The 26952-nt window shown below is 37.7% G+C and overlaps 1 protein-coding gene across 3 annotated transcripts in view; it reads left to right on the top strand.

Annotated features, from left to right (window-relative positions):
- The window catches only part of LOC124605534 (phospholipid-transporting ATPase VA), a 354547-nt gene extending 330754 nt beyond the window's left edge, over positions 1-23793 (top strand). For 2 of the 3 annotated variants that reach the window (XM_047137281.1, XM_047137284.1), the window contains 6 exons: positions 82-205; positions 2501-2658; positions 8144-8248; positions 8987-9174; positions 9468-9608; positions 22828-23793. In XM_047137281.1, coding sequence (XP_046993237.1) covers positions 82-205; positions 2501-2658; positions 8144-8248; positions 8987-9174; positions 9468-9608; positions 22828-22885 — 774 coding nt within the window. In that variant the 3' untranslated portion in view covers positions 22886-23793. The remainder of the gene's footprint in view (positions 1-81; positions 206-2500; positions 2659-8143; positions 8249-8986; positions 9175-9467; positions 9609-22827) is intronic. The other variant, XM_047137282.1, reaches the window with a different exon arrangement.
- Positions 23794-26952: the final 3159 nt, after the last annotated feature.

Raw genomic sequence — 26952 nt, forward strand, 5'->3', positions numbered from 1 at the left:
AATGATAACTCAGTGATCTGTTCTTTAAGACTCATTTGAGGACATGAATAACTTTCCAAATTATTTATGCTTTTGTTACAGACTTTTGTATTTCTCATTTTTTGGTACCAGCTTTATTGTGGTTTCTCTGGAGCAGTGATGATTGACCAAATGTACCTGATGCTCTATAACCTTCTCTTCACATCACTTCCTCCTATAGCTATTGGTATGTTTTGGCTTTAAACTATTATTAATAAACTAAAGCAAATTAATGCATTTCCAGCACTTACATTTTAGAATAATTTAAATTACCTGGTATGTGCAATATTCACATTCTGGGGAGGGGAGGATTAATGTGAATTGGCAGTAACTGCAAGAAAGGCTTTTCTTGGCTTTTTAAGCCTCAAACTCTTTTGTGATGGCAGTAAAATGGGTAAGAAAACAAATAATTGATTTTTCGGAACACTGGTCTGAGGAGGATTTTGGATACTTGTTGCTTCTTTTTACTGTCTTTATCTTCAAAAAAGAGTTAATTACTTTGGAAAATAAAAAAAAGTGCTCTGTATCATTCTTTTCCAATTCAGACTGTGCGATGAATGGCAATCTATTTTTTACTCGTTTATAAGTTGTATGCTATGTATGATGATCTTAACTATGAAAAATCTGCAAATACAGTTGCAAAAGTAAAGATATTTTATTTTTAGAAATTTCTCAGCAGTGGTTATACAGTAAGGATCAGTTTTAAATTGCTAGTTGTCATCTAATGGGAATTTTTCATCCTTAAAACTTACTAAACGATAAGCCTTTTCCTTCTGTAACAATCAGAATCCAACAGGTTTTCATTGTGTGTAGATTTAAATAATTTATGTAATGAACAGGAAATCCATCAAGCAAACTGTGTAATGTGTAGTTATTTACAATATTTTTAAACATAAATAATTTGGTTGAGACATGTTTACCATAAACTTAATCTGTAGTCTACAGTTCTAAATGCATTTTTTCCACATTGTTATCCAAAAATAGCAGTTACTACATAAAAGCTTCTAGTGAGGCATAATACTATGATGAAGTGTAATTTCCTTTTTTATCAGTGCTTTATCCCTACTGTGGAAGTTTCTCTGTTTAAATGGTTTGTAAATTTTTATACTGTACTCTGAGGTGACAAAAGTTGTGGGATACCTTCTCATATCATGTCTTCCTCATTTTGCCCAGTATAGTACAGCAACTCATGTGGCATACACTCAGCAAGTTTTTGGAAATCCCCTGCATAAGTATTGAGCCGTGCTGCCTCTATGGCAGTCCATAATCGTGAAAGTGTTGTCATTTCAGGATTTTATGCACGAACTGACCTCTCGATTATGTCCCATAAATGTTTGATGGGATTCATATTGGGCGATCTGATTGGCCATATTATTTGCTTGAAATGTTCTTCAAACCAGTCACGAACAGCTATGGCCCAGTGACATTGCGCTTTGTCATCCATAAGAATTCCATCTTTTAATGGCCTTAAATGGTCTCCAAGTAGCTAACATAACCGTTTCCAGCTCGTGATCTGTTCAGTTGGACCAGACGACCCAGTCCATTTCACTCAAACACAGCTCACTCCATTATGGAGCCACTGCCAGCTTGTGCAGTGACTAGTTGACAACATGATTCAATGGCTTTATGGGGTCTGCGCTGTAGTCAGACCCTACCATCAGCTCTTACCAACTGAAATTGTGACTCACCTGACCAAACCATGGTTTTCTACTTGGGTAGGTTACAACCAGTATGGTCACGAGCCCAGGAGAGGCACGGTACGGTGATATGCTCTTAGGAAAGACACTAGTGTTGGTCGTCTGCTGCCGTAGCCTATTAATGCCCAATTTCATCACAATATCCTAATAGACACATTTATCATACGTCCTACATTGGTTTCTGTGGTTAATCCATATTGTGTTGCTTGTCGGATGGCAGTGACAAGTCTACACAAACACTGCTGCTCTCAGTCTTTACATGAAAGCTGTCAGTCCTTGTGTTATCTGTGGTGGGAGATAATGCTCGAAATTTGGTATTCTTGGCACACTCCTGATGCCGTGGATTGTGGATATTAAATTCCCCAGTGATTTCTGAAATGGAATATCCCATGTGTCTAGTCCCAGCTACCATTCTGCATTCATAGTCTGTTAATTCCTGTAGTGCCATAAACGCAAAAAAGTGAATATTTTGTAGTGATTACCAGTACCCATTTTGCTCGGTGAACAATTGTCCAATATGAGTAAACAGTCTATTGGGTATTAGTTTCAGAACCAACCATGTTCAGCTGACAGTTCTCTACAGCTTCGTGTTGTGTGATACGGGCATCTTGTTGGGTACTTGTTTTAAGAGTTGGGGCATCACTTAGAATCCCCAGTTATTACAGCAGTAATATTTTACACCTACTGTTTACCTTAAACAACTAGAATCAGGGGGAATATTGGGACAGAATACATTTATGATAAATGTAACAGATATTATTCAACAAGACATTTTCTTTTTTCAGGTGTATATGATCAAGATGTCCCAGAGCAGATCCTGCTGGCTCAGCCATCGCTCTATAACCAAGGACGCCTTGGATTGGTCTACCAGCCTCATTCTTTCTGGGTTACAATGGCAGATTCTCTGTATCAGAGCATAGTCATTTTCTTCATATGTGAAGCAGTAAGTTATCTTCAAAATAAATAGTGCTTAGCTTCCATTTGATTGCAAACTAGACAAACCAAAAGTCACAATACCTTCCTCCATCTTTGAGAGAAATTCACATTCTACGAAGGATACTATCAATCAGTTTTATGATGAAGAAAAGACTGAAGATACATATAATTGTGAAACAAGATGTTCTACATGAATATGCCAATATTTTCAAAGAAAAGACTTGGTTCAAAATATATCGATTCTAAGAAATTCTTATTATTGAATTAATTAATTTCTCAGTTTCATGTATTATTTGTACAGTTGGTCAGAATACTGTGGTATGGGCTAGTTTGTAAGCTTCATTATGTATAAATAGTCTGCGTGTGTTCTTACTTGCCGATTATTTATGAAGAACAGTGGCATATACATTAGTCACCAGCAGCCCTGGATCTACGGTATTTCCGAACTGGGGCAAAAACGTGATAGTGGCTCATCAGAAAATTTGCACTCTTCGTTGCCAATTAGCTAATAACTTTTTCTTTTGTGTGACATAAACTTAAGATAGGAAATATAAAACCAGTAAAGACAAGAGACATATAAGACAGTACACATTTCTTCAATCCATAGGTTCCAGCATTTTTTTCTCTCTAATCTTGCTACAGCTATACATGGTGTACTTTCCTTTCTGCGAAAGAATCTATTACCTTATCAAAGTTCATCAAACGTTTTGCTACATGAAAAATCAAAATATAGTTGTCTAATACTGAAAAAGCTGTTAATATGAATAGTACCTAAGACTGACATGGTTTCTTGATTTGATTATGTCTATTTTGTCACTGTCTGCTAGTTAAAACAAAATAGACTTTTCTAATATTGCAGCAATTGTAACACATGCCAAATAAGCGAGACTGTTTGGCACAAATGGTCATTTTTATCTACCTCATTTACGTAAATAACATGACAGAATATAATTCACATAGTACAAATATCAAATGCCTATTAGGCCTACTACAAGCAAAAAGTTTTATGTTAGGAAATAGTTTCACATTTCCTTCATACATTCCAGTTTCTCAAGCATGAAATCGAAAGTAATAGTACGGAATTTTTATATAAATTTGGAATCGTCATATTCTTCCATATAATTTGTGTGATGTCCCCATTTCTTCTCTTTCCTTGTTCTAACAAACAACCTTGTCATCACTAACTTTGCAAGTATTTCCTGTCATTGTAAAAACTTATTCTCTGGTTAACTTCACTAACGCTGCCAGAATCAGCGGTTCAGTTATCCTGTGTTTATTCTCTGGCTGGGCATTATTACATGTTCGTACAGTGTGGTTTCTGCTCTATTCTGAGAATAGGACTTAAGCTGCTCCTAGTTAGGACTTTAGTACTGGCCCTTAGTGGTTTAGCAATCTGGTAAAAATTTTCTGTTAAAATTCATTTTCTAGGATACATCAACAAGATAATATGTAATCTTTCTTACCTGTTATTCCTGTTAGTCATTTATTTCCACTCTGATAATCTCAATCTAAGGGTTTCGCTGAAAATAATAACAGCGCTGATCGTTTGCACACCTAATCAACCACATGAACAAACAGCGATTGGCATTTCCCATTAGAGTTTGTTCAGCTCAGCTCGTACAGCCCCATTCCGTTTTGTCTGTGGTAAATTTTTTTATAGGGATTCCTCTGGCAGAGACATCATGTACACTATGCATGAATTCAAAAATCAACTTAGAGTGTTCAAAAGCAAACTGGTATGCATTTCAAAATTATATGAATAATCTATAGACCAAGATGCGCTGAGTGCTGGGTGCTTTGTGGAACAGGTTTTTTCTTCAAGAATATGAATTTGGCACTACCTGAAATTGCCACCTGGGCCATATACCCTAATTTATTTCCAGGCCTACTTAAACTTGTTCTATTACTTTTTTTCCAGACCATGTGACAATTAATACCCATTGCTCCTTTCAAAATTTTTTTTCACTACTTGCACATTGTCCAGTATGTTTTATCATCTTCTGATGCCAGGATGAACCCTGGCAGGATTAAATTTTTTTTCATTTGCTGAGAGTTTCAGTAATTATCGTGTAAATAGTGGAAAGAAGCCTGATGTATCCACAGATTTTTTATATCATGTGTGCCTCTTTCTTAAGATGTAGGGTACTCAAATCTCTCTTTCAGTCTTGCGGAATTGTCTTATTTTACAGAAATTTTGTAAACATTTTTACATGTTGCATTTGTATTACTTTGCTGTACATCACCGCGAGACTGCTACGGTCGCAGGTTCGAATCCTGCCTCGGGCATGGATGGGTGTGATGTCCTTAGGTTAGTTAGGTTTAAGTAGTTCTAAGTTCTAGGGGACTGATGACCACAGATGTTAAAGTCCCATAGTGCTCAGAGCCATTTGAACCATTTTTTTTTGCTGTACATCCACTGAAATACCATCATCTCCAACACCTTTCCCTTTATTCCAGAAATGGCTCTTCACACCCAATCTGATAAGACTGCCAGAATGTCTTAATTTGATTATTAACTATTTGTACTTCTGGTTTGCTCAGTGAGAGAGCTTTGTGGAGGGCAAAAGTTAGGAGAGTATAAAAGTGTGTCTATGTCAAGACTGTAACAAGTTCTCTCTTACTTACTGGAAGCAGATAAGCTTTCAGAGGTGCCACTGAAAGAATCTAAAGAAAAGGAGGGGAAGCCGCAACAAAAAGTGAGCAGCCAAATCCCACTCCACCATCTTGTTGGTGTCAAACAGTATGTCCGAGGACTGTGAAGAGTCATCAGCCACTAATTTCTTGATGTAGAATGCACCACCACTGCCAGTCATCAAGATACGTGTGTAGAAGGCAGTGGACATTTGTTCTAGTAAGAGCAGAGGAAGGGAATTGCCCAGACCTCAAGGAGTGAGTGTATGGTGTATTCCAGTGCCTATGGCACGGTGTTAACAATTTATTAATGTTACAAAGGTTATCTGCTGGTGACAAGGAAGAGTCTAGTTGCATAAGTTGCTCTTAACACATCCTGGGATGAACTGAAGCGATGGGAAATGATTAAACCCATCATCAGAGGCTCACCCTGGCTGGTGGCACTGGATATTTTGCTTGAAATTGCTGCAGATTTAGGACTGAGAGCTACATCTGATTGCACCAAATACCAGTGCAGCAGTTCTTGGGATCTTGCGGGCATAAGAGGAATACTGACAGCTTCAGTTTAAAGGAGCCCCCAATGTTATGACGACAGTGGAACCAGTGCCATGCAAATAAGACATCCCCGTGCAGTGCTTCAACTGCTAACTGTGGCCAAGTACTGCAGTAAGAGACCACTTCTGTGGAATGAGCTGGCAATTACACTAGTTTTGAATGAAATAGTGGCAAAAGAGAATCTCCGCAATTCAGTGGGCAGTGAACGTGTGGCCAGCTGGAGGGGATGCAGAATCTTTGTGGAGATACATTGCTTCCAGCTGGAGAAGAGGTCATGGAAGGTGTTTGTTGGCAAACCATCCTGCACACAAGGAGAAACCAGCACTGAGTAAGCTCTGTGTGACTGTGAACTTGGCTCACAGTTCAAGCAACTGCCAGTGGGTGGGGTTGTTGGGGGTGCACTCCATCTCTGAGTATGAGAGTGGTGTGCACCAAGGTGCAAGCAGCCAGTTGGCTAGGATGAAGGAGAAGTAGAAGAACATAGCTGCAGCCAGCTGCCCAAGTGAGATGACAACTATCACACACCAATTACTGGTTACAACTGGCACCACATTCTGATCCAGAGCTGGAACGGAACAGGCAAGAAATAATTGACACTGCTTTACAAGCTGTGAGCTGTGCCAACTAATGTACACTGTAGTAGACAAAGTGGTGCTGGATGGATGCACGCGAAGAAGAGATTGGCACCAGAGTTTGTTGAACTTGTCTTCCATAATTTAACACAGCTGTTCCAGCCAAGGCTTTAGAATGTTTCCCTTGGCTACAAGTTGAATGTTGCAATGTCCCCCATAAATTGCTTAATACAGAGATTAAATGAAAGTAAGTGCCTTCTTCCCCAAATCTATATCACTCATGTCAAAACAACAAACCTAGACTGAAGCCCAATGGGACAGACATTCTCTGTTTCCTTCAGGAGAGAGAATGAATAGTTAAAATGGTGTCTTGAAGTACTCGAATATTAAAAGAAATTGTTCTATCTCCTTAATTACTTGTCTCAGTCACAATAATGTTTGCATTAGTTGTGATGAATATTGACTAGTTTCAGATGTGTTTGTTCATTTTGAAACAATTACCTTAGATTATGTCAGCATTGTTTCACACATCAAGCATTTTGTGATGAATTTAATACTGTCTGAAGTCTTAGTCACTTGTTGTTTCTTCTTCTTCTTCTTCTTCTTCTTCACGTAGACACAGGCCTCCTGTAAAGCCTACCAGGGCATGTATTTGTAAAATTCCAACACTGCATTGGCAAATAAGGTTGTTTCTCATCACCATTAACTCACATGCGAATGCGTTTGAGACAGAAAATTAAGGAAATAATAAGGTTAAATAAAGCTTTAGTGGTCTTCCTGTGAACAAAGTGTTGAAATTTTAAGTAATCTTTGAATGCTGCAAGGCAGAGAGAGGCTACTAAGAAACCAACGAAGTGAACACCGTAGGAGACAACTGGTGCTAGAATGTGTTGAGAATCAGAATGCTGATTTCTAAATGATGTCTGAAATTACTAAATTTGCACAGTAGAGCACACTAATAAAGTTACGAGAGTGTTTGTCAGTATTTACTCAGTTGAGCATCTTCAGTGAGAGTCAGCAGGTTGTGGCACAGTCTACTGTTTGTGTATGTAACGAGGCTGGATCCAGGAAGAGAAATATTACTGGAAGGGTAACATGAGCTATTAGCAGGTCTTGAACTCAAATTTTTATCATGGAGAACAGTTGACCAACAGTGGGACTTGACATGTGCCTTGTGGATTGGTTCAAGGCTTCAGAAGACCAGTTTCCTTTGCTGTTTTGACTCATAGTTTTAATTTACCTGGAAACTGTTATTGGTACACAAAACAGTTCACTATGAAAATTTCATTCAGGAACAAATCCCTAAGTGGAAGGAAGGCATTGATAGATTAAGCTTTAAGTTAGTAATTGATGTTCAGGTGAATCAGGTAACTTTCTACAAAATGTGAAGATCTGAATCTCAGTTATGGCCCAGAACACATTTGTGTTCCAATAGCGAGTTTCATTTCGATTCATAACGTATTCTGTTCCAGTGTTAGTCATTTCCAGTTTTTATCTTTGCCTCTTTCACTTACAGTTCTGTTTCTCTTATTGTAGCCTGTACTATATTACATTTAAATTCTTGATAACTAGCATAACTATAAATTTCAAAAGTTTGTTTTAGAATTCACATTACTTTTCACAGATTAGGTTTATGTTTACTGTTTCTCTTTCATGAGGCGTTCCTTGGATATACCTTATCTTCTCCTTTCACCTTTGCATCATTCATTAATACCCTGTATGATAAATTTTCAGGCTTACCATAACACAGAAGTTGGTATCTGGGAGTTCGGCACTACTGTGACTACCTCTTGTATGTTTGTGATGCTGTGCCATGTAGCTATTGAAACCAGATCTTGGGTAAGTAGATGTAAAATTCTTCTCATAACATTTCATCAGATTGTATTTTGTGTGTGATACATCGAATCAATCATAGTGGTTAATGGTAACGGTAAAGTGTGGCTCTTCAGTGATCCCCATCTCTCTCTCTCTCTCTCTCTCTCTCTCTCTCTCTCTCTCTCTCTCTCTCACACACACACACACACACACACACACACACACACACACACAGAGAGAGAGAGAGAGAGAGAGAGAGAGAGAGAGAGAGAGAGAGAGAGAGAGAGAGAGAGAGAGAATCCTTCCCCTTCTTTCTCCTTAATTATTCCAACACAATTTAGTTGTGTATTATGCTAAGTAATACTAATTTTTACACACAGGAATTACAGACCTAGGCTGCAAATAGGCGTTGATTGAAATCAGTGAGGAAATTCGAAAATTTATACAAGACCAGGATTTGAGCCTGGGTCTTCTGCTTACTAAGACAGATGCTCTTACCACTGACCCATCCAGACACAGAGGTCATTGCAACTGCACAGACTACCGTAGCACATCTCCCGTCAGACCAAAATTCTCAAATTATCCACATATTACAGATGTAGTGTCCCTTGCCCATTATCCTGGTGTCTGTTCTTTCGGACATATATGGAAAAACAAAAATACAAATTTGTTTTTGATTATCAGTTACTTAAAACCAGAGCGATGTGCACTAATTACTTACTGGATAATATCTTTCTGATATTGGCTTTTGTTTATTTCCAGACTGTGATCCATCTTGCATCTATCCTGTTGTCAATCACTGCCTTCTATGTTTTTTCACTTGTATATAACACAGTCTGTCTGCAATGCTTTGGACTACCAAGTAATTATTGGGTCATCCAACAGACAATTGGTTCCAGCATATACTGGGCATCAGTCTTCCTTTCAACTGTTATGGCGCTTCTACCCAGGTAAACAATGACAATGAAGAAACAAGGGAGAGATTGATAAAATGCTTTAATTGCATTTTGTGGAATATTTCATTATCTATACAGTAGCTTTGCTTTATCTTATTTAAGTTTGTTGAAGAGTTCATTATGTGTTTCTGTTTAAGCATTATATCCTCATTTTTTATTATTTCATGTGATCAGTTTTTAGTTTAGATATTTTTCTTAGGGCAGCCACTGACAATGACATTTGCAACAGTGATATTTCAGAATATTATTTTAAAAAAAGTTGCCTCAATCTCGTTTTACTCTTTCAGGTTTGTTTGGCGGGTTGTGGAGACAACACTGTTTCCTAAAGATGTCGTACGTGCTGTCTTGGATCACAAAGTCGCTGCACGGCGAGGTGAGGGATTCCTTGTGTCATGGTCACGGTCTACTTCCACATCATCCATCTTCAGGTAACCTCAGACAGCTGACTGCTGTCATAATTTACAGGTTGAGCAGTAATTTGCAGTGTGGTAATGAGTATGTGATAATCGTTCTTTCAAAATTACAGTTGTAGTGGTATGCACTTACTGTGTGATAGTGATCGTCACTTGCTTTCCTTTATTTTATCTTTTGCTGTGTTGACAAAATTTTGAATTATTTATGGGTTTCATTGGTTTTGCTGGCTTATAAATGAGTTGCTGTTGTCTAATTTTGCTGGCTTTAGAATTCATTTGTAGTTAACGAAAGAGAATTTTGTGAATCTAATACTTATTGCTTAGGACTCTAAATGTTTAGTACTTACGACTGCAGTGTCAACAGCTGGTCATTTTTAAATGCTTTGGTGCTCAAGAACATATTGCAAGGAAACAAAATCATTAAGATCCTATTTAATGTTGTAAGAGACATACTGTAAAAAAAGAAAAAAAAATACACATTGTAAGTATGTTATTTATATTGTGTCATTTGACATTCTGATCTCAAATGCAAGCATTGGAAGGCAGATAAACATAGATTTGATATGTATGGTTGAAAATGACAAATCATAAAAATTGCCATTGCAGCTAATAAATACATTGATAGCCATCAACAGTATTTGTTGTGGTCTTCAGTCCTGAGACTGGTTTGATGCAGCTCTCCATGCTACTCTATCCTGTGCAAGCTTTTTCATCTCCCAGTACCTACTGCAACCTACATCCTTCTGAATCTGCTTAGTGTATTCATCTCTTGGTCTCCCTCTACGATTTTTACCCTCCACGCTGCCCTCCAATACTAAATTGGTGATCCCTTGATGCCTCAGAACATGTCCTACCAACCGATCCCTTCTTCTGGTCAAGTTGTGCCACAAACTTCTCTTCTCCCCAATCCTATTCAATACTTCCTCATTAGTTACGTGATCTACCCATCTAATCTTCAGCATTCTTCTGTAGCACCACATTTCGAAAGCTTCTATTCTCTTCTTGTCCAAACTATTTATCGTCCATGTTTCACTTCCATACATGGCTACACTCCATACGAATACTTTCAGAAATGACTTCCTGACACTTAAATCAATACTGGATGTTAACAAATTTCTCTTCTTTAGAAACGCTTTCCTTGCCATTGCCAGCCTACATTTTATATCCTCTCTACTTCGACCATCATCAGTTATTTTGCTCCCCAAATAGCAAAACTCCTTTACTACTTTAAGTGCCTCATTTCCTAATCTAATTCCCTCAGCATCACCCGACTTAATTAGACTACATTCCATTATCCTTGTTTTGCTTTTGTTGATGTTCATCTTACATCCTCCTTTCAAGACACTGTCCATTCCATTCAATTGCTCTTCCAAGTCCTTTGCTGTCTCTGACAGAATTACAATGTCATCGGCGAACCTCAAAGTTTTTATTTCTTCTCCGTGAATTTTAATACCTACTCCTAATTTTTCTTTTGTTTCCTTTACTGCTTGCTCAATATACAGATTGAACAACATCGGGGAGAGGCTACAACCCTGTCTTACTCCCTTCCCAACCACTGCTTCCCTTTCATGTCCCTCGACTCTTATAACTGCCATCTGGTTTCTGTACAAATTGTAAATAGCCTTTCGCTCCCTGTATTTTACCCCTGCCACCTTCAGAATTTGAAAGAGAGTATCCCAGTCAACATTGTCAAAAGCTTTCTCTAAGTCTACAAATGCTAGAAACGTAGGTTTGCCTTTCCTTAATCTTTCTTCTAAGATAAGTCGTAAGGTCAGTATTGCCTCACGTGTTCCAGTGTTTCTACGGAATCCAAACTGATCTTCCCCGAGGTTGGCTTCTATTAGTTTTTCCATTCGTCTGTAAAGAATTCGTGTTAGTATTTTGCAGCTGTGACTTATTAAGCTGATAGTTCGGTAATTTTCACATCTGTCAACACCTGCTTTCTTTGGGATTGGAATTATTATATTCTTCTTGAAGTCTGAGGGTATTTCGCCTGTTTCATACATCTTGCTCACCAGATGGTAGAGTTTTGTCAGGACTGGCTCTCCCATGGCCGTCAGTAGTTCCAATGGAATATTGTCTACTCCGGGGGCCTTGTTTCGACTCAGGTCTTTCAGTGCTCTGTCAAACTCTTCACGCAGTATCATATCTCCCATTTCATCTTCATCTACATCCTCTTCCATTTCCATAATATTGTCCTCAAGTACATCGCCCTTGTATAGACCCTCTATATACTCCTTCCACCTTTCTGCTTTCCCTTCTTTGCTTAGAACTGGGTTTCCATCTGAGCTCTTGATATTCATACAAGTCGTTCTCTTATCTCCAAAGGTCTCTTTAATTTTCCTGTAGGCGGTATCTATCTTACCCCTAGCGAGATAGGCCTCTACATCCTTACATTTGTCCGCTAGCCATCCCTGCTTAGCCATTTTGCACTTCCTGTCGATCTCATTTTTGAGACGTTTGTATTCCTTTTTGCCTGTTTCACTTACTGCATTTTTATATTTTCTCCTTTCATCAATTAAGTTCAGTATTTCTTCTGTAACCCAAGGATTTCTACTAGCCCTCGTCTTTTTACCTACTTGATCCTCTGCTGCCTTCACTACTTCATCCCTCAAAGCTACCCATTCTTCTTCTACTGTATTTATTTCCCCCATTCCTGTCAATTGCTCCCTTATGCTCTCCCTGAATCTCTGTACAACCTCTGGTTCTTTTAGTTTATCCAGGTCCCATCTCCTTAAATTCCCACCTTTTTGCAGTTTCTTCAGTTTTAATCTACAGGTCATAACCAATAGATTGTGGTCAGAGTCCACATCTGCCCCTGGAAATGTCTTACAATTTAAAACCTGGTTCCTAAATCTCTGTCTTACCATTATATAATCTATCTGATACCTTTTAGTATCTCCAGGGTTCTTCCATGTATACAACCTTCTTTCATGATTCTTAAACCAAGTGTTAGTTATGATTATGTTGTGCTCTGTGCAAAATTCTACAAGGCGGCTTCCTCTTTCATTTCTGTCCCCCAATCCATATTCACCTACTATGTTTCCTTCTCTCCCTTTTCCTACACTCGAATTCCAGTCACCCATGACTATTAAATTTTCGTCTCCCTTCACAATCTGAATAATTTCTTTTATTTCATCATACATTTCTTCAATTTCTTCGTCATCTGCAGAGCTAGTTGGCATATAAACTTGTACTACTGTAGTAGGTGTGGGCTTCATATCTATCTTGGCCACAATAATGCGTTCACTATGCTGTTTGTAGTAGCTTACCCGCATTCCTATTTTTTTATTCATTATTAAACCTACTCCTGCATTACCCCTATTTGATTTTGTGTTTATAACCCTGTAGTCACCTGACCAGAAGTCTTGTTCCTCCTGCCACCGAACTTCACTAATTCCCACTATATCTAACTTCAACCTATCCATTTCCCTTTTTAAATTTTCTAACCTACCTGCCCGATTAAGGGATCTGACATTCCACGCTCCGATCCGTAGAACGCCAGTTTTCTTTCTCCTGATAACGACATCCTCTTGAGTAGTCCCCGCCTGGAGATCCGAATGGGGGACTATTTTACCTCCGGAATATTTTACCCAAGAGGACGCCATCATCATTTAATCATACAGTAAAGCTGCATGTCCTCGGGAAAAATTACGGCTGTAGTTTCCCCTTGCTTTCAGCCATTCGCAGTACCAGCACAGCAAGGCCGTTTTGGTTATTGTTACAAGGCCAGACCAGTCAATCATCCAGACTGTTGCCCTTGCAACTACTGAAAAGGCTGCTGCCCCTCTTCAGGAACCACACGTTTGTCTGGCCTCTCAACAGATACCCCTCCGTTGTGGTTGCACCTACGGTACGGCTATCTGTATCGCTGAGGCACGCAAGCCTCCCCACCAACGGCAAGGTCCATGGTTCATGGGGGGGGGGGGGTATTTATCACATTAAAATTTTTATAAAAGCTGTGGACCCTTGACTCATCAAACTAATAAAAGCGAGTCAAATCAAATCATTTTCCTCAGTGTTACACACAACAGTAAACATCGTTTGTACATCTCAAAGCAAAGATTTAATTATTTATCATGAATCTTAACTTGTACATTGGCAAAACATTGAGTAGAGGTTTTGAAATAACAATTATGAGTAGATAGAGATGGGATTGTAGTTTCTGTTTTATATGAAGAATCACGTCAGTTCAAGTGTTGCTGCTTTGACAAATGCCATATTGGTGTTTTTTGTGTAATACCATCAGCTTTGTCATTGTAATGCATAAGTGGTGCTTCTGTCATTATTGTTGGGACTAAAGAAGAAGAAGAAGAAGAAAAGCAAAGACCTCAACTAGAGCTTCTTGTAGCTGAATGTTAATTTATTGGTATGTTCTTATAGTCACAGTTATGATTCCGTTAAGAGATAAGCATGATTTCCCTATTTTACATGACCAAAAAAATTACATTTGTTACTAAAGTTTTGTAAGCTTTTTAAAAATAATCCTTTTTCTGATTTGCAACTGCAACTGCTCTGCCTGTAAATATTGTAATTTTATAATTGTAGAAGTGATGAGGAAGGTAGACGTTCAAGGTACTGTAGTGTCAGTCAGCTGTCTGTGGAAAGCGCTCTGACATTTGTCGACAAATGTCTGGTTGTGCTTAACATGTCTGTCCTTGTTTCTCATTATCGTATAAGGCAACTTCTAATGTATCACATACTCTTCCATGAATAGAACATAAATTACAACCATTATTATTTACAGTTACTAAAATCTGCATTAATTATTTTATTTTTCTTAAGAATTGACTAAAAAATGTATGGATTATTTATGATAGTAATGGTAATTTCAATGAATGGAAATGAAGAAACATGTTTATATTAAAATTTGTAGAAAAGTTGAGGCAGAATGTAATGCTAACTAAAATGCAGAAGTTCTGGGTATAAAACTAAAGCAAGCTTGCACAAAAGGAAAACTTGGTAGTACTTCCTACTCCAGTTCTGTCACAGGACTATACTACCCCATCAAGGGCCAGGCCACCTGTGAAAGCAGCCATGCCACATACAAATTCTGCTGCAAACACTGCACACTTTCTTAAGTCACTATGGCTACCAACCAGCTGTCCACCAGGATGAATGGCCACCACCAAACTGTGGCCAAGAGCAAAGTGGACCACCCTGTGGCCCAACATGCAGCTGAGCGTAACGTGCTCAAAATGATTGCTTCACAACCCGAGCCATATAGCTCCTTCCTTCCACCACCAGCTTATCTGAAGTATGCAAATGGTAGTTATCTTTGCAGCACATCCTTCGCTCTTGTAATCATTGTGGCCTCAATCTCCAGCAACCCATTGTCCACACACCCTCCCATCTTCTGTCCTGTCAGCTCACACCAATTCATGTGACCATGTCACCATGGTCTCCAACAACTGTACATAACATGCCTGGCCCATCCACCTGCCATCCCTCCCTCTCGCATTCCAAGCTGTCAAACTGACTGCCTCCCTCTGAACCTCTTAACTGCTTACCTCAACCCCTCTTTCTGTCTCCTGCATCTCTTTCACTCTACCCACTTCACCCAACACAATCCACTCAACCTAGTCCACCTTCCAGACCGCAGCTGCAGCATTATGCAGGGTATTTATAAATGAATATCAGCGTTTTAATGCTTTATAATATTTATTACATTAAACTTACAGTTATAAATGATATGTCAAATGAAAGAGCAACTCAAACAGTTTTACCAAGAACCTTATAAATGTTCAATGTGAGCACCATTTGTCACACGGCACACATAAAGTCCATAGCAGAGTTCTTCCCAATCGTTGATAAGTGTGTGTTCAGTGATTGTAGCAACAGCTGCTTCAATCTGGTTTCTTAATTTAGGGAGGTCTGCTGGTAGCAGGGGCACGTACACACGATCCTTGATGAAGCCGCAAAGGAAAAAATCGCATGGCGTTAGGTCGGGTGAACGTGGAGGCCATGCAAAGCAAGCCCTGTCATTGGGCCCATTGTGGTCTAGCCAGCACTTTGGTACAATGAAGTTAAACCGATTGCATACTTTGCTATACCAGTGAGGTGGCACACCATCTTGCTGGAAAATGAAGTTCTCTGGCTCATCTTCTTCCAACTCTGGGAAGAGCCATTGAACTTCACTGTACCCAAGCGCTGACTAGGCCGCAATGGGCCCAATGACAGGGCTTGCTTTGCATGGCCTCCACGTTCACCCGAACTCATGCCATGCGATTTTTTTCCCTTGGGGCTTCATAAAGGATCCTTTGTACATGCCTCCGCTACCAGCAGACCCCCCTGAATTAAGAAACTGGATTGAAGCAGCTGTTGCTACATTCACTGAAGATGCACTTATCAATGTTTGGGAAGGACTCTGCTATAGACTTGACGTGTGCTGTGTGACAAATGGTACTCACATTGAACATTTATAAGGTTCTTGGTAAAACTGTTTGAGTTGCTCTTTCATTTGACACATCATTTATAACTGTAAGTTTAATGTAATAAATATTATAAATCGTTAAAACCCCGATATTCATTTATAAACACCCTGTATGTCCAGCCAGTGCCTTATAGGGACATAGGCATGTGTATGTGTGTGTTTTCTGTATGTATTTGTACTCTAACTCAAAACACGGATTACTCCAAAAGCTGGCAAGTTCTGTGCCTTTCAACGCTTCTGCATTTCAGTGAATTTTATTCAAGTTTGCAATCTAACTGCAGCAAAGTTCTTTTGAGCCAAACTTGAAATGAAACTGTTTCCTTTTCAACTTACGTAAAATAATTATATTCAAAATGAAATAGTTCATTCAAATGGAGGCTGTAATTGACTCTCCCTCTCTCTGCGAGCACACTCGTGTGCTTGTGTGTGTGTGTGTGTGTGTGTGTGTGTGTGTGTTTAGTTTAATTGATTTCAGTTTTCTTCTTAAACACTTTTGCAGATGATTGTATTCATTGAATGCATGACAGGTGAATAGCATTATTGTGCTGCCAGTGTGATATTTATTTTGCATTCATGCAATCAAAGAAATAATTCAGCTATTCAGATGCGTATTTTTATTTTGAAGATAATATTCCATAATGACTGACATATATTGCATACAAAATTTATATATTGCAAATTTCAAAAGATGATGTTCGAGTAGGATCATTTTATTTAACAAATATTTTTAACACACTTTTTAGTGGACTGTCGAAGAAACAAATGCTTTCTGTAACATATTGGTGATAAAAGTATTATATTGTTTGGTTCCTGTCAATTTCTGTTGTTCATTATTGCTCATCAAGCAAAGTAGTCAGCAGGAAGAGAATATGAAGATTCACATTTTTATAACCATGAGCAGCATGAGATAGAATTTCCTCAGAAATCAGAAATTCTCAGCAAAACAATAATGCACAATGATTTTGGGAGAAGAAAATGGTGTGTATCAGAGGAAAGGCATGCTAATGTGCTACTTAAAGAGAAATGTGTTTGAGGTACGAAGAATTTGTTGGAACTGGACAAGAATATCAAAATCTGCAGATGATTTAATGCATTTACAAGCAACTAGCTCTGAAGATAAAATTTATATGTTTGTAATAAATGTAAAGAGTTGGAGTAGTTACTTGCCATATCCGATTAAATATTGACAGCAACAGACTATAATTTAGTGACAGGTTGGCAACACTGATCTTCCTTCCAAGTAGACCAGTCATTTTATTTAATGGAAAAGTTTTGTTGTTTTGTCAGAGAAACCAATGGTTTCAAATGTTTTCTGGTTTTTAAAGGAATGAGCTTAATGAAATACAAAGTTTCAGCACAATAAGTTCATTGCACAAAATATTGGTGTCCCCGTGAAAGAGTACACAAGTCAGTTTTGAGCCCTGGAGATGGTGTAGAGTTGGCAGAGGTGGTCATGCCACCATCCTCTGCACACTGTTGCAAAGCAGTATGAAATGGAACAAGCAGATAAGGACAGTAGCAGGAGAGGTGAATGGTTGACTTAGGTTTATTGGGAGATTTTTAGGAAAGTATGGTTCATTTCTTAAGGAGACCACATATTGTACACTAGTGCAACCCATTCTAGAGTACTTCTTGAATGTTACGGGTCTGTACCAGATCAGATTAAAGAAACATGTCAAAGATATTCAGAGGTGGGCTACTAAATTTGTTCTGTTAGGTTCAATCAACACATGGGTTTTACAGAGATGCTTGACGAATTCCAGTGGGAATCCCTGGCGACAGGGCCAGTTAAAGGCACAAGTGACGCAAGTAGCTGCTTGCAGTGCCAAGCTGAGAGAGGCACCACAACATTGTGATTTATATACAGGACTGATAACAATTAATAGGGGCTACTTAGCGCGCCAAGCTAAGAGGGGCACCAGGAGTGGCCAAGCCCAAGATTTGTATACAGTGCGTATCACAATTAGCAAATACGGACATGGGTAAAAGAGTATGAGGGAAAAGTGGGGGAGAAAGTGCCATAAGATACGTTGATTGTGCAGGATAAACATTCTTGAACTGGCCCTTCCTGGAGGGTAGACAACTTTCTTTTAGTGAAACATTAATGAGAAAATTTGGAGAACTGGCATTTAAAGTTGACTGCAGAATGATTTTACTGCTGGCAACGAACATTTCATATAAGAATCATGAAGATAAGAGAAAAAGGGCATGTACAGAGGCATACAGAAACTTGTTTTCCCTCGCTCTGTTTGCAAGTGGAACAGGAATGGAAATGACTGATAATGGTACAAGGTACCCTCCACCATGCAGCATTTGGTGACTTGCGAAGTATGTATTTATAGGTGTAGAAGTAACTATGGTAGTGAAGTGAATGTATGTGTGCCAGCCAGTTGCATGGCATCACAAGCTGACTACTGCTTCACAGTATGTTTATTCCATGATGAAGTTTGTTGTAAATAATTCACTACAGTTCAAAAGGAACATTGATGCACATAACTAAAATACCAGAAGGAAAAGTGCCATGCTTTACTCCACTTTAATGTTGTCTTTAGCACAAAAAGGAGGTGCACAATGCTGGAACAAAAATTTCTGTTCACTTAAGCAGTGATATAAAATGTCTGACAGACAGCAAAGTAAAATTTGAAAACAAACTCAGGAAGTTTTCCTCTACAACTCTTTGTATTCTGTAAAAGAATTTTTATTGTTGTAATGTGTAAAAGGTGGTGGGTAGGAACTACTAACTCCCATCTGTGTATCAAACAGTGGAAACTCCAGGTTGGAATATCAACAACATTAGGAAAACGATAAAATGCTGCTCATCGTAAAGATCACCCATTAAATTTGTGTGTGTTTAATTTTTCTTTGATGAAGAAGGCTTTGGCCAAAAGCTGTATATGTAGCACAATTTTTCTTGTGCCTGTCTGCATCTCAACAGGTCATCTTTACAGTGAGTATCAGTCTATCCTTCTCCTAGTATTGTTCACACCTGTATGTCTTTTCCTTTTTCATCATCATAATCATCATCACTTCTTCTTTTTGCACTTTATGTATGATATCTGTACAAACGGGCATCAAAAGACTTGTCAGGAACTTTTCTATTACCTAATAAAGGTTTATTATCTAATAACAACCACTGATGTAACTGGAATGGATGTTTTTGGAAAGCCTGCAGCTGTCATTCATTATTTAAATAATGAAATACTGCACTAGCTACGTATTTTTTCATGCTTAATGACGTGTTTTGAGAATTTTCTCTCGTTGTCAAGTGCAAATATGTATGTAAGTATTTTGTGTGGTGTTTGAATATATGTTATTCTGCCTCTCATGCACTGCAGTCATCTTTTTCAGGTCATCAGGTACTGTACCTCTTCAGTTATGTAGAAAACCGAACAAACGCAAACTATCGCTCACACTGTTTGTGTAACATTACAAAAAATAATAGAAAAATACTGTTCCTGACAATAAGAATAAATTCTCAAAACACGTTTTTGCCAACATGAAAAAAATATGTAACCAGCATTGTGTTTAAACTAAAAACATTTTAGCAATGCAAAGTGAATGTGCCAACTAGCATTAAAAGAGGCCAAACGCTGAAACTTGCTAAATATGGTTCAACAAAGGTGTAATGATGATCACAACAATCGCAAAAGTGCATTTGTGAGGTAGAGTGTTTGGAAATGGTTGTGAATGGTCATGATACCTTTATTCAAACAAATCTAGTTACTCCCATCAGCCATCACGCCAAGTAGTGCTTGGCAGCGGAAGATACGGCATGAATTGTTCCAACTTTTACAAGTTTATCGGTCCAAATCCGCTGAGTAGAGTGCTCTTGTGTCGAGAAACTTAACCATGTAATATTTGAAATCGCTACTGGATGGCCAACATCATGCCAGCGTCATTTTTTTTCTCAACGACTATTTTTTCATAATGCGTAAATTGCAGGAAAGTTGTAAATATGTTGATGCAAAATTGGGTGTAAATTAACATTGAGGGTGTAGGAAATTTGATGGGAATGATAAAAAATGCTGTAAATGGTGGGAAAACATTAATTCTGGGAACATAAAAGTGGGACTATACTGTATTAGATAATTACCAGGGAATTGCCTGCTTGATACTGCCTTAAAACTGTTAAAATCGGTGATCAGAGACAGAAGGCAGAATTATATAGAAATAGCAGATGAACAGCAAGGATTCAGGAAAAAGCAGAGCACAGCCGGTGCTATTTTCACTTTAAGGCATATTGTGGAGAAATTGATACAGTTCAACAACACAGCCTACGTATGGTTCATTGACTTGTCAAAGGCCTTTGATAGGATTATAAAAAAGATATAATTTAAATCTTAATTGACAAGAGAGCACCAATGAAATCAGTGAAAATCACAGAAGGTATATGTACAGGTAATGAAACAAGAGATTATACTGGATAAGCAATTAGACAAGAAGACTCACTAAGCCCACTCCTGTTCAACTTAATAATGCCCACACCATAGATGATGTAAGAAAGATAGCCAATAAAATGAGAAATAAATATTATATGTTATGCTGTATTGATAGCAAATAATGAGGACAGTTTACAAAGGTTACTTCACCAATTTAATAAAACAGCTAACCAATATAAGATGGAAATCTCATTAAAAAAACACAAAGACTATGGTAATAAAGTACTGTATGGAGAAACAAATTTATGACAACTGAGGAGAAAATAAAAAAATGCATAAAACAGTGGTGTGTCCTGTTTTGGTATATGCAGGGGAAACTAGGGCAAAAATGATAAATATAAAACTAAAGCTAACATAAAAAAAAGAACAAGCATGTTGATAAGTGAGAAGTGTGGAATACAAAATATAAACAAATGGATGAAGACAAGAAAAGGAAACTGGAGGGACCGTGTGGAAAGGATAGACTCCTCAAGACTAGCTAAAATTTGTAAACATGGGCAACCGCAAGGGAAACGTCTACCTGGGTGACCACCCAGTAGATGGGACAGCAGTTGGTCCAGTACATTCACAGAAAGAGGCAGACAAACAGGGGAAACCCTAGTCAGTAGAAGAAGAATAACTTTCTGGGAAGAGTCAGACAATGTATTACTTCCTCCCACATACATCTTGCAAAATGACCATGAGAAAATTTGAGAAATTAGAACCTCTGTATAGGCATACAGACATTCATTTTTCCAACATGCATTCGCAAGTGGAACAGGGAAGAGAGAGATCAGTTAGGGGTACCAGAAGTACCCTCCGCAATTCATTGCTGGGTGGCTCACAGCATATCATGTAACTGTAAGTGACTTATTATTGGGCAAACTATTTTTGGCATACACACTCCTTAGTTCTGAATCGGTAGAAGTCACTAGTTGTCTAAAATGTTCTAGCCATAAGTCTTCCATTTGCAAGGACCTCGATTGGCTGCCATATTCTCCACATCTGAACACATGCGACTCCTTTTTGTGGGGCTATATTAAAGACAAAGTGTACAGCAATAACCCCAAAACCATTGCTGAACTGAAAACAGCCATTCAAGAGGTCATCAACAGCATCAATGTTGACACTTCAGCGGGTCATGCAGAATTTAGTTATTCGTCTACACCACATCACTGCCAATGGTGGCAGTCATAGCGAATATATCGTAACCTAAATCCGAATATCTGTAGTTTGTAACTAAGTTACTTGCCCTCCTTTTTTTTTTTTCTCTCCATGTAGTTCAATAATTGTCACCCTATCTCTCTACCTTCCTGGTCTCTTTAAGGCAGAAATTGTGGACAGCAAAAGCTGGGGATTTTTCAGTCTTCATGTGATGTGTCAGCTCCTCACCTTGTGTTGTTTTGTCTGTTATTTTATTTTTGTGGTAGATTAATATCAAATTAGAGGGGAGAGTGTAATCAAAAGCTTGCCAAGAAATTGTGGCAACAATAAATTATTGATCATTTTCATCTCAATGAGCATCACAGTCTCAATGAATTTGAAGAATAAATTGTTCCACCATGCTGTATATTAAATTACTTTATCTTGCACAACCAGTTAGGGGCACAGCCCATTGGCAAGTGAATCTTTTGGCATAGATGTAGATACATCATCCTCGTATCTTCAAAAAATCATGTGTCAGTTCCATGAGGAAGTGTGTTTAAGTGCACTTTGTAGCTATACATTTCAAGATGAGCAGTGTTGATTACAATGACGTACAAATTCGCTTAGCGCCTGAGTGATAAGACAAGGACAATGTATCCACATCTGTTGGTATTGTTGCAGTTGAGAACAGGCCTTACCCAAAACCAGTAGTGAGAATAAAGTAATACAATATACAGCCTGGTGGGACAATGTCCTCCTTCAAATTAATTACTAACTTTAGTCTCTGTTTCTTCTTCACAAAATTAAAAACTATAATGGTAAATTCAAATGGAGGAGACTTAAACTTGTGTGAATTATTCTATCGTTTTTGAATCCAAAAAATTGGAACGGGTCAAGAAATATGTCATGATGAGCGTATGTTATTATGGAATTAAAGTTTTTAATGTGATGTGACAATTTAAGTTATCCATTATTGTGCTAGGTTACTCATGGCAGAGGACAGTATACTGAAAATTAGTATATACTATTTGTTCTACTTAGTTTTTATTCACAGAGGGTTCATCATTTTCAGAATTTGTAGTGTACTTTTGATCATTCATAAGAATGATTTGTTCACTGAATGATACTGTATTTTGTTAAATTTTTTGCTCTAACTTATTCAGATGAATGTTTTGTTTGCTTAATTCTATTGCATTTTGTTGAATTTTTTGCTCTAACTCAAGCAATTCTGTTACAGGAATGCAGATTTCAGACCTAAACACGTGACACAGAACAGTTTAACAGCTGTTGGTTGAAAAGCTAGTTTCAAAAAACTTATTTTTTACACATTCTCAGGCTGTGAGGTTCCATGGGACCACAAATATTAGCTTTCCGAGTCATCTGTGGCTCAAGAGACACTTTGGTGCTGTGCTTAATTTCACAGTTACAACATTGAGTTGTATCTTAAAAGAAATTTATATATTCTATTTTTGTGAATACAGTTAAGATTGAATGCATTGATTTTGAAACTTTTTTTATTTCAAAACAAGTTCCTGAACAATTTTTAAATGTTTATTTTTGTGCAGTGATTTTATGAGCAGAACAATTTGATAAGAATGTGTGTGTTGTACAGTCATTGTGTGCTACATAATTTATTATTACTTGCCTGTATGATTGCTAAATCACTTTGTTTTAATTTAGTGTTGCTACTGCAAGTACTAGACATTCTCATGAGTTCAAAACAGAAAAAAAAATTGAAAAAGTGAAGAAGTTGTGTAAATGTTATCATAAAGATCTCGTGCAAAGGCAGTGGACATTTTAAACAAAAATATTCTGCTGCTATTTTTATTTATTATGTTGATTGTTTGTTGTCAAAACATGATTTTGGTTTTTCTAGTGTGCTTGTTGCTTAGGAGCCAAATGTGTGTGTTCCTGTGTATAGAAAATATTTAAAAAAATTACTGGTGGTGTTCATTTGTGAAATAATTTACTCATCCTCAGACATGTTATCCTCAGGCGTGTTACAACACTGACTTGCACAACTTAATTGAAAGACTTGCCATGAAATCAGAGTGAAAATGTTACATTTATAAATATATATTCTATACATATACATATAGTTTGTCTATATGATACCTCATACTGTTAAAATTCATTAAGTTTTTCACTATTCTGGCCTAAAGATCTGTGATACTCATGTGCAGTAAAGGCAAATTAACGTGAATAATGATTTTTGATATGTTGTCTCCTTGTCCTTCCCACAAAATCTTTGAATTGTATTCGTATCTGATGGCATGTGGATGTAACTGTTAATTGTGCCTTGCTTCAGCCATCGTGTCTCAGGTATGTCACTAGTGTTTTAATTGGGCAATAAGAACTGTAAATTTTTTGCAGACATTTTCTGCAAGTGGATAAGTCAGTTTTGGCACTTGCTATTGAAATACCATTTATGCTTGATAAATCAGTTAACTGTGTGAAAAGAGTGCCAGGTAAAAGAAAAATACCCACACTTTATATCACAGTGAAACTTGCATATGTTGTATTGATTGCACTTGCCATTACAGTTTGGGCTTTTGGCATTGGTTTTAGTGGTTTGCTGTCCATGTTTGCCAGGAAGGTTACTCAGAGATACATAGGTTGACGGCATTAAAGGTAACTGACAGGTGTAAAAGTTTTTGTGCCCTAAATGTGGTACTTCAAATATGAAGAATTAATGACAGGTAGTTTCCTCATTCCAAGTATGTGTGAGAATGAATGTTCAGCTGACAACTCAGTAATGTCACCAGATGTAAAGGATATCTCAAAAGCTATGCCCACGTAAACTAAATATATAAAATGCAAATACACCAATTCCATGGGCCAACAATGAAATTTTTTAATGAAAGTGGTTTATTCTTGTGGTTTTTAGTGTACTGAATCACAATATAACAAAAAGCTGTATCACCAACCATTTCTTAAAATTAGCACTCAATATTTAAAAAATATATTTTTAGGAATTTTCATTATGTATGTGTTATATAGCATTTCAGTTGATAGTATGAAATTGAAATTTCAGTGGCAGTTGTACTGGAGAGTAAATGAACCATAATTACTATCAAGCACTCTTTTAAGTCTTCTTGTTCATGTACAGCTGTTCATTTCATAACAATGTAACCTCACTTTCTACACTTGAATGATTGTGTTTAGTATAGTGTCTAGTCATATTTGTGAAAATTTTTGTGAGCTTTTCATTAACAAGCATCAGAGAAACATTACAAATTACATAGCAAAAGTGTGCTATTCATACCTTGGTTGTAAATACGGAGATGAGTATAAGTCAGAGTGCTGCATAAGATATTGCTAAATATGTCATGAAGATCTTAGAATATAATCAAAAACAAAGGTAAGCTTTCAGAGTTGCTGTTCCATTGACACAGAGGTACCCAAGAAACCACTCCAGCATAAAAGATTCTTGGTTTTCTTGCTAAAGAATTGAGAATGTATTAAAAAAACAAGCCGTGGTGAGAAAATTTGTTCCCATCTAAGTTATCATTACTTTTGTTTTATTGATATTGCTGCTTACAACTCGGTAAAGAGAAAAAAGTAATTTGATAATGTAACATTCAATCTGCCATCTCGTAAGTGGAACATGGTCCAGGTCTTCCTGTTCCTGCACCATCAGAAGCTTTTGAGGACGTTATCCAGGATGATTCTAATGATGGCCATTCTGATGCACATGAACAAGGTCACGGTGGGTTTCATTGCCCTTGAAGCAATTAAGATTGAAAGCTGTTTACAAAAACCTAGCTAAATGACTTGATTTGGAAGTTTGAGCCTAACAGAGGAAAAGTTCCATTCAAAGAACAGAACTAATTGGAAGCAGGAAAAATATTTATGCATACAGAACAACATAGCAGGCATTTCCTGTATATTTCAAAGAAGAATTTAATTTTAATATATTTGTCAGATATGGCTGCTTTCATGAATGAATTTGGAGTTCAGTTGAAGTGGTAGTTTAAAGACTGTTTCACTGTACAAAGTCAACACTCATAGATTGGTACCATTTGCTCTTTATGTCCATTGCCTCCTTCATCCTCTGTGTCTGTCCATCTCTTTCTCCCCTCCTCCTCTCTCCATGCCATCACCTTCGCCCCCCTTGCAGTAGGAGGTTGCTAGCTCTGACCCCCACAGTATTTCTTTTCAGATAGTGAGTACTACATGTACCAAGTTCAGCTGAAATTAGTCCATTGGTTTCAGAGGGCATGTGGAACATACATATGTACATACATGCATCCACTTTTATAATACATGTAGATTCTTAAGAAATTTCAACATAATTCTACATCCATTCTAAATTTGACTGCTAATTTATATTTTTGTATGAACAGTGAGAGTTACTTTATTGTGTAATGAGAGCATAAATGGTTTTGGCTCAAATAGATCCTGTACTGTTAGTCAGTGGGGTGTCGAAAAATGACTGGTTTCACGGATGAATTACTCAGGGGTCTTGGGAAAGCATATTTTGATGTTGATGATGTGGCATTTTCAGAGGTTTTTGACAAAAAATATGTGTTTGTGGACACAATTGATAGCGATAGCAGTGACAATGACAATAATTCTGTTAGTAATGATGATGGGAATGACTTGCAAGTAAAACTGTAAGAAGTGGCAACTACAGCCAAAGCTAAACAGATATTACCTTACCAACTCAAGATTGCAATCACAGGCCACGTTCATCCACAGTATACATTCCATCAACATGCCCCTGTAACTGTGACTGTGTTACAAACATATCACCTAAACACTGTGCTAAGCAGATTGGAGCTTGTGGCTGCCAGCAGGCACATGGCATCAGATGTAAGGCTGTACTGCATCTTCCAAAGGCTTCATGGCAGTAAACATGTTAAAATCATCATGTACGCTCATTGTCTGGTGAGGTGGCTTTACTAAATAAACATGTTTCGCTTTACTAAATACCTATGTTTCTTAGATGAGTGGGATAATGGGGTAAAGGATCAGTGTTGGTCCAGAATAAACAAGCTGATACACAGCCAGCTGTTTGGTTGTCCTGGGGGTGGAAGGACTGGGAAAACAGAGGTTGAGCACCCTTTAAGGAGTGAAATAATTTTAATTGCAATTTAATGTAACAACAGAGTTACTTGACAAAATAAAAGACTGGCAGTGTAAAATGAATATCAGCTCAAATACAAGGTAACAAGTTTAAGCACCAATGCCACCAGTTAATCTGGACACTTCACAGGCTATGCTGGTCAAGGAACTTGGACACATATGTATAAAACAAACATGAAATACATACAATAGAAATATCTCCAACAGTAAGCTCACAGTAACTTTCCCAGAAAACTATTTTACAATAGAACAAAGTCAATTTGCTTCACACTAT

Source organism: Schistocerca americana, chromosome 3 (genome assembly GCF_021461395.2).
Source record: "Schistocerca americana isolate TAMUIC-IGC-003095 chromosome 3, iqSchAmer2.1, whole genome shotgun sequence".
Lineage (NCBI taxonomy): Eukaryota > Metazoa > Arthropoda > Insecta > Orthoptera > Acrididae > Schistocerca > Schistocerca americana.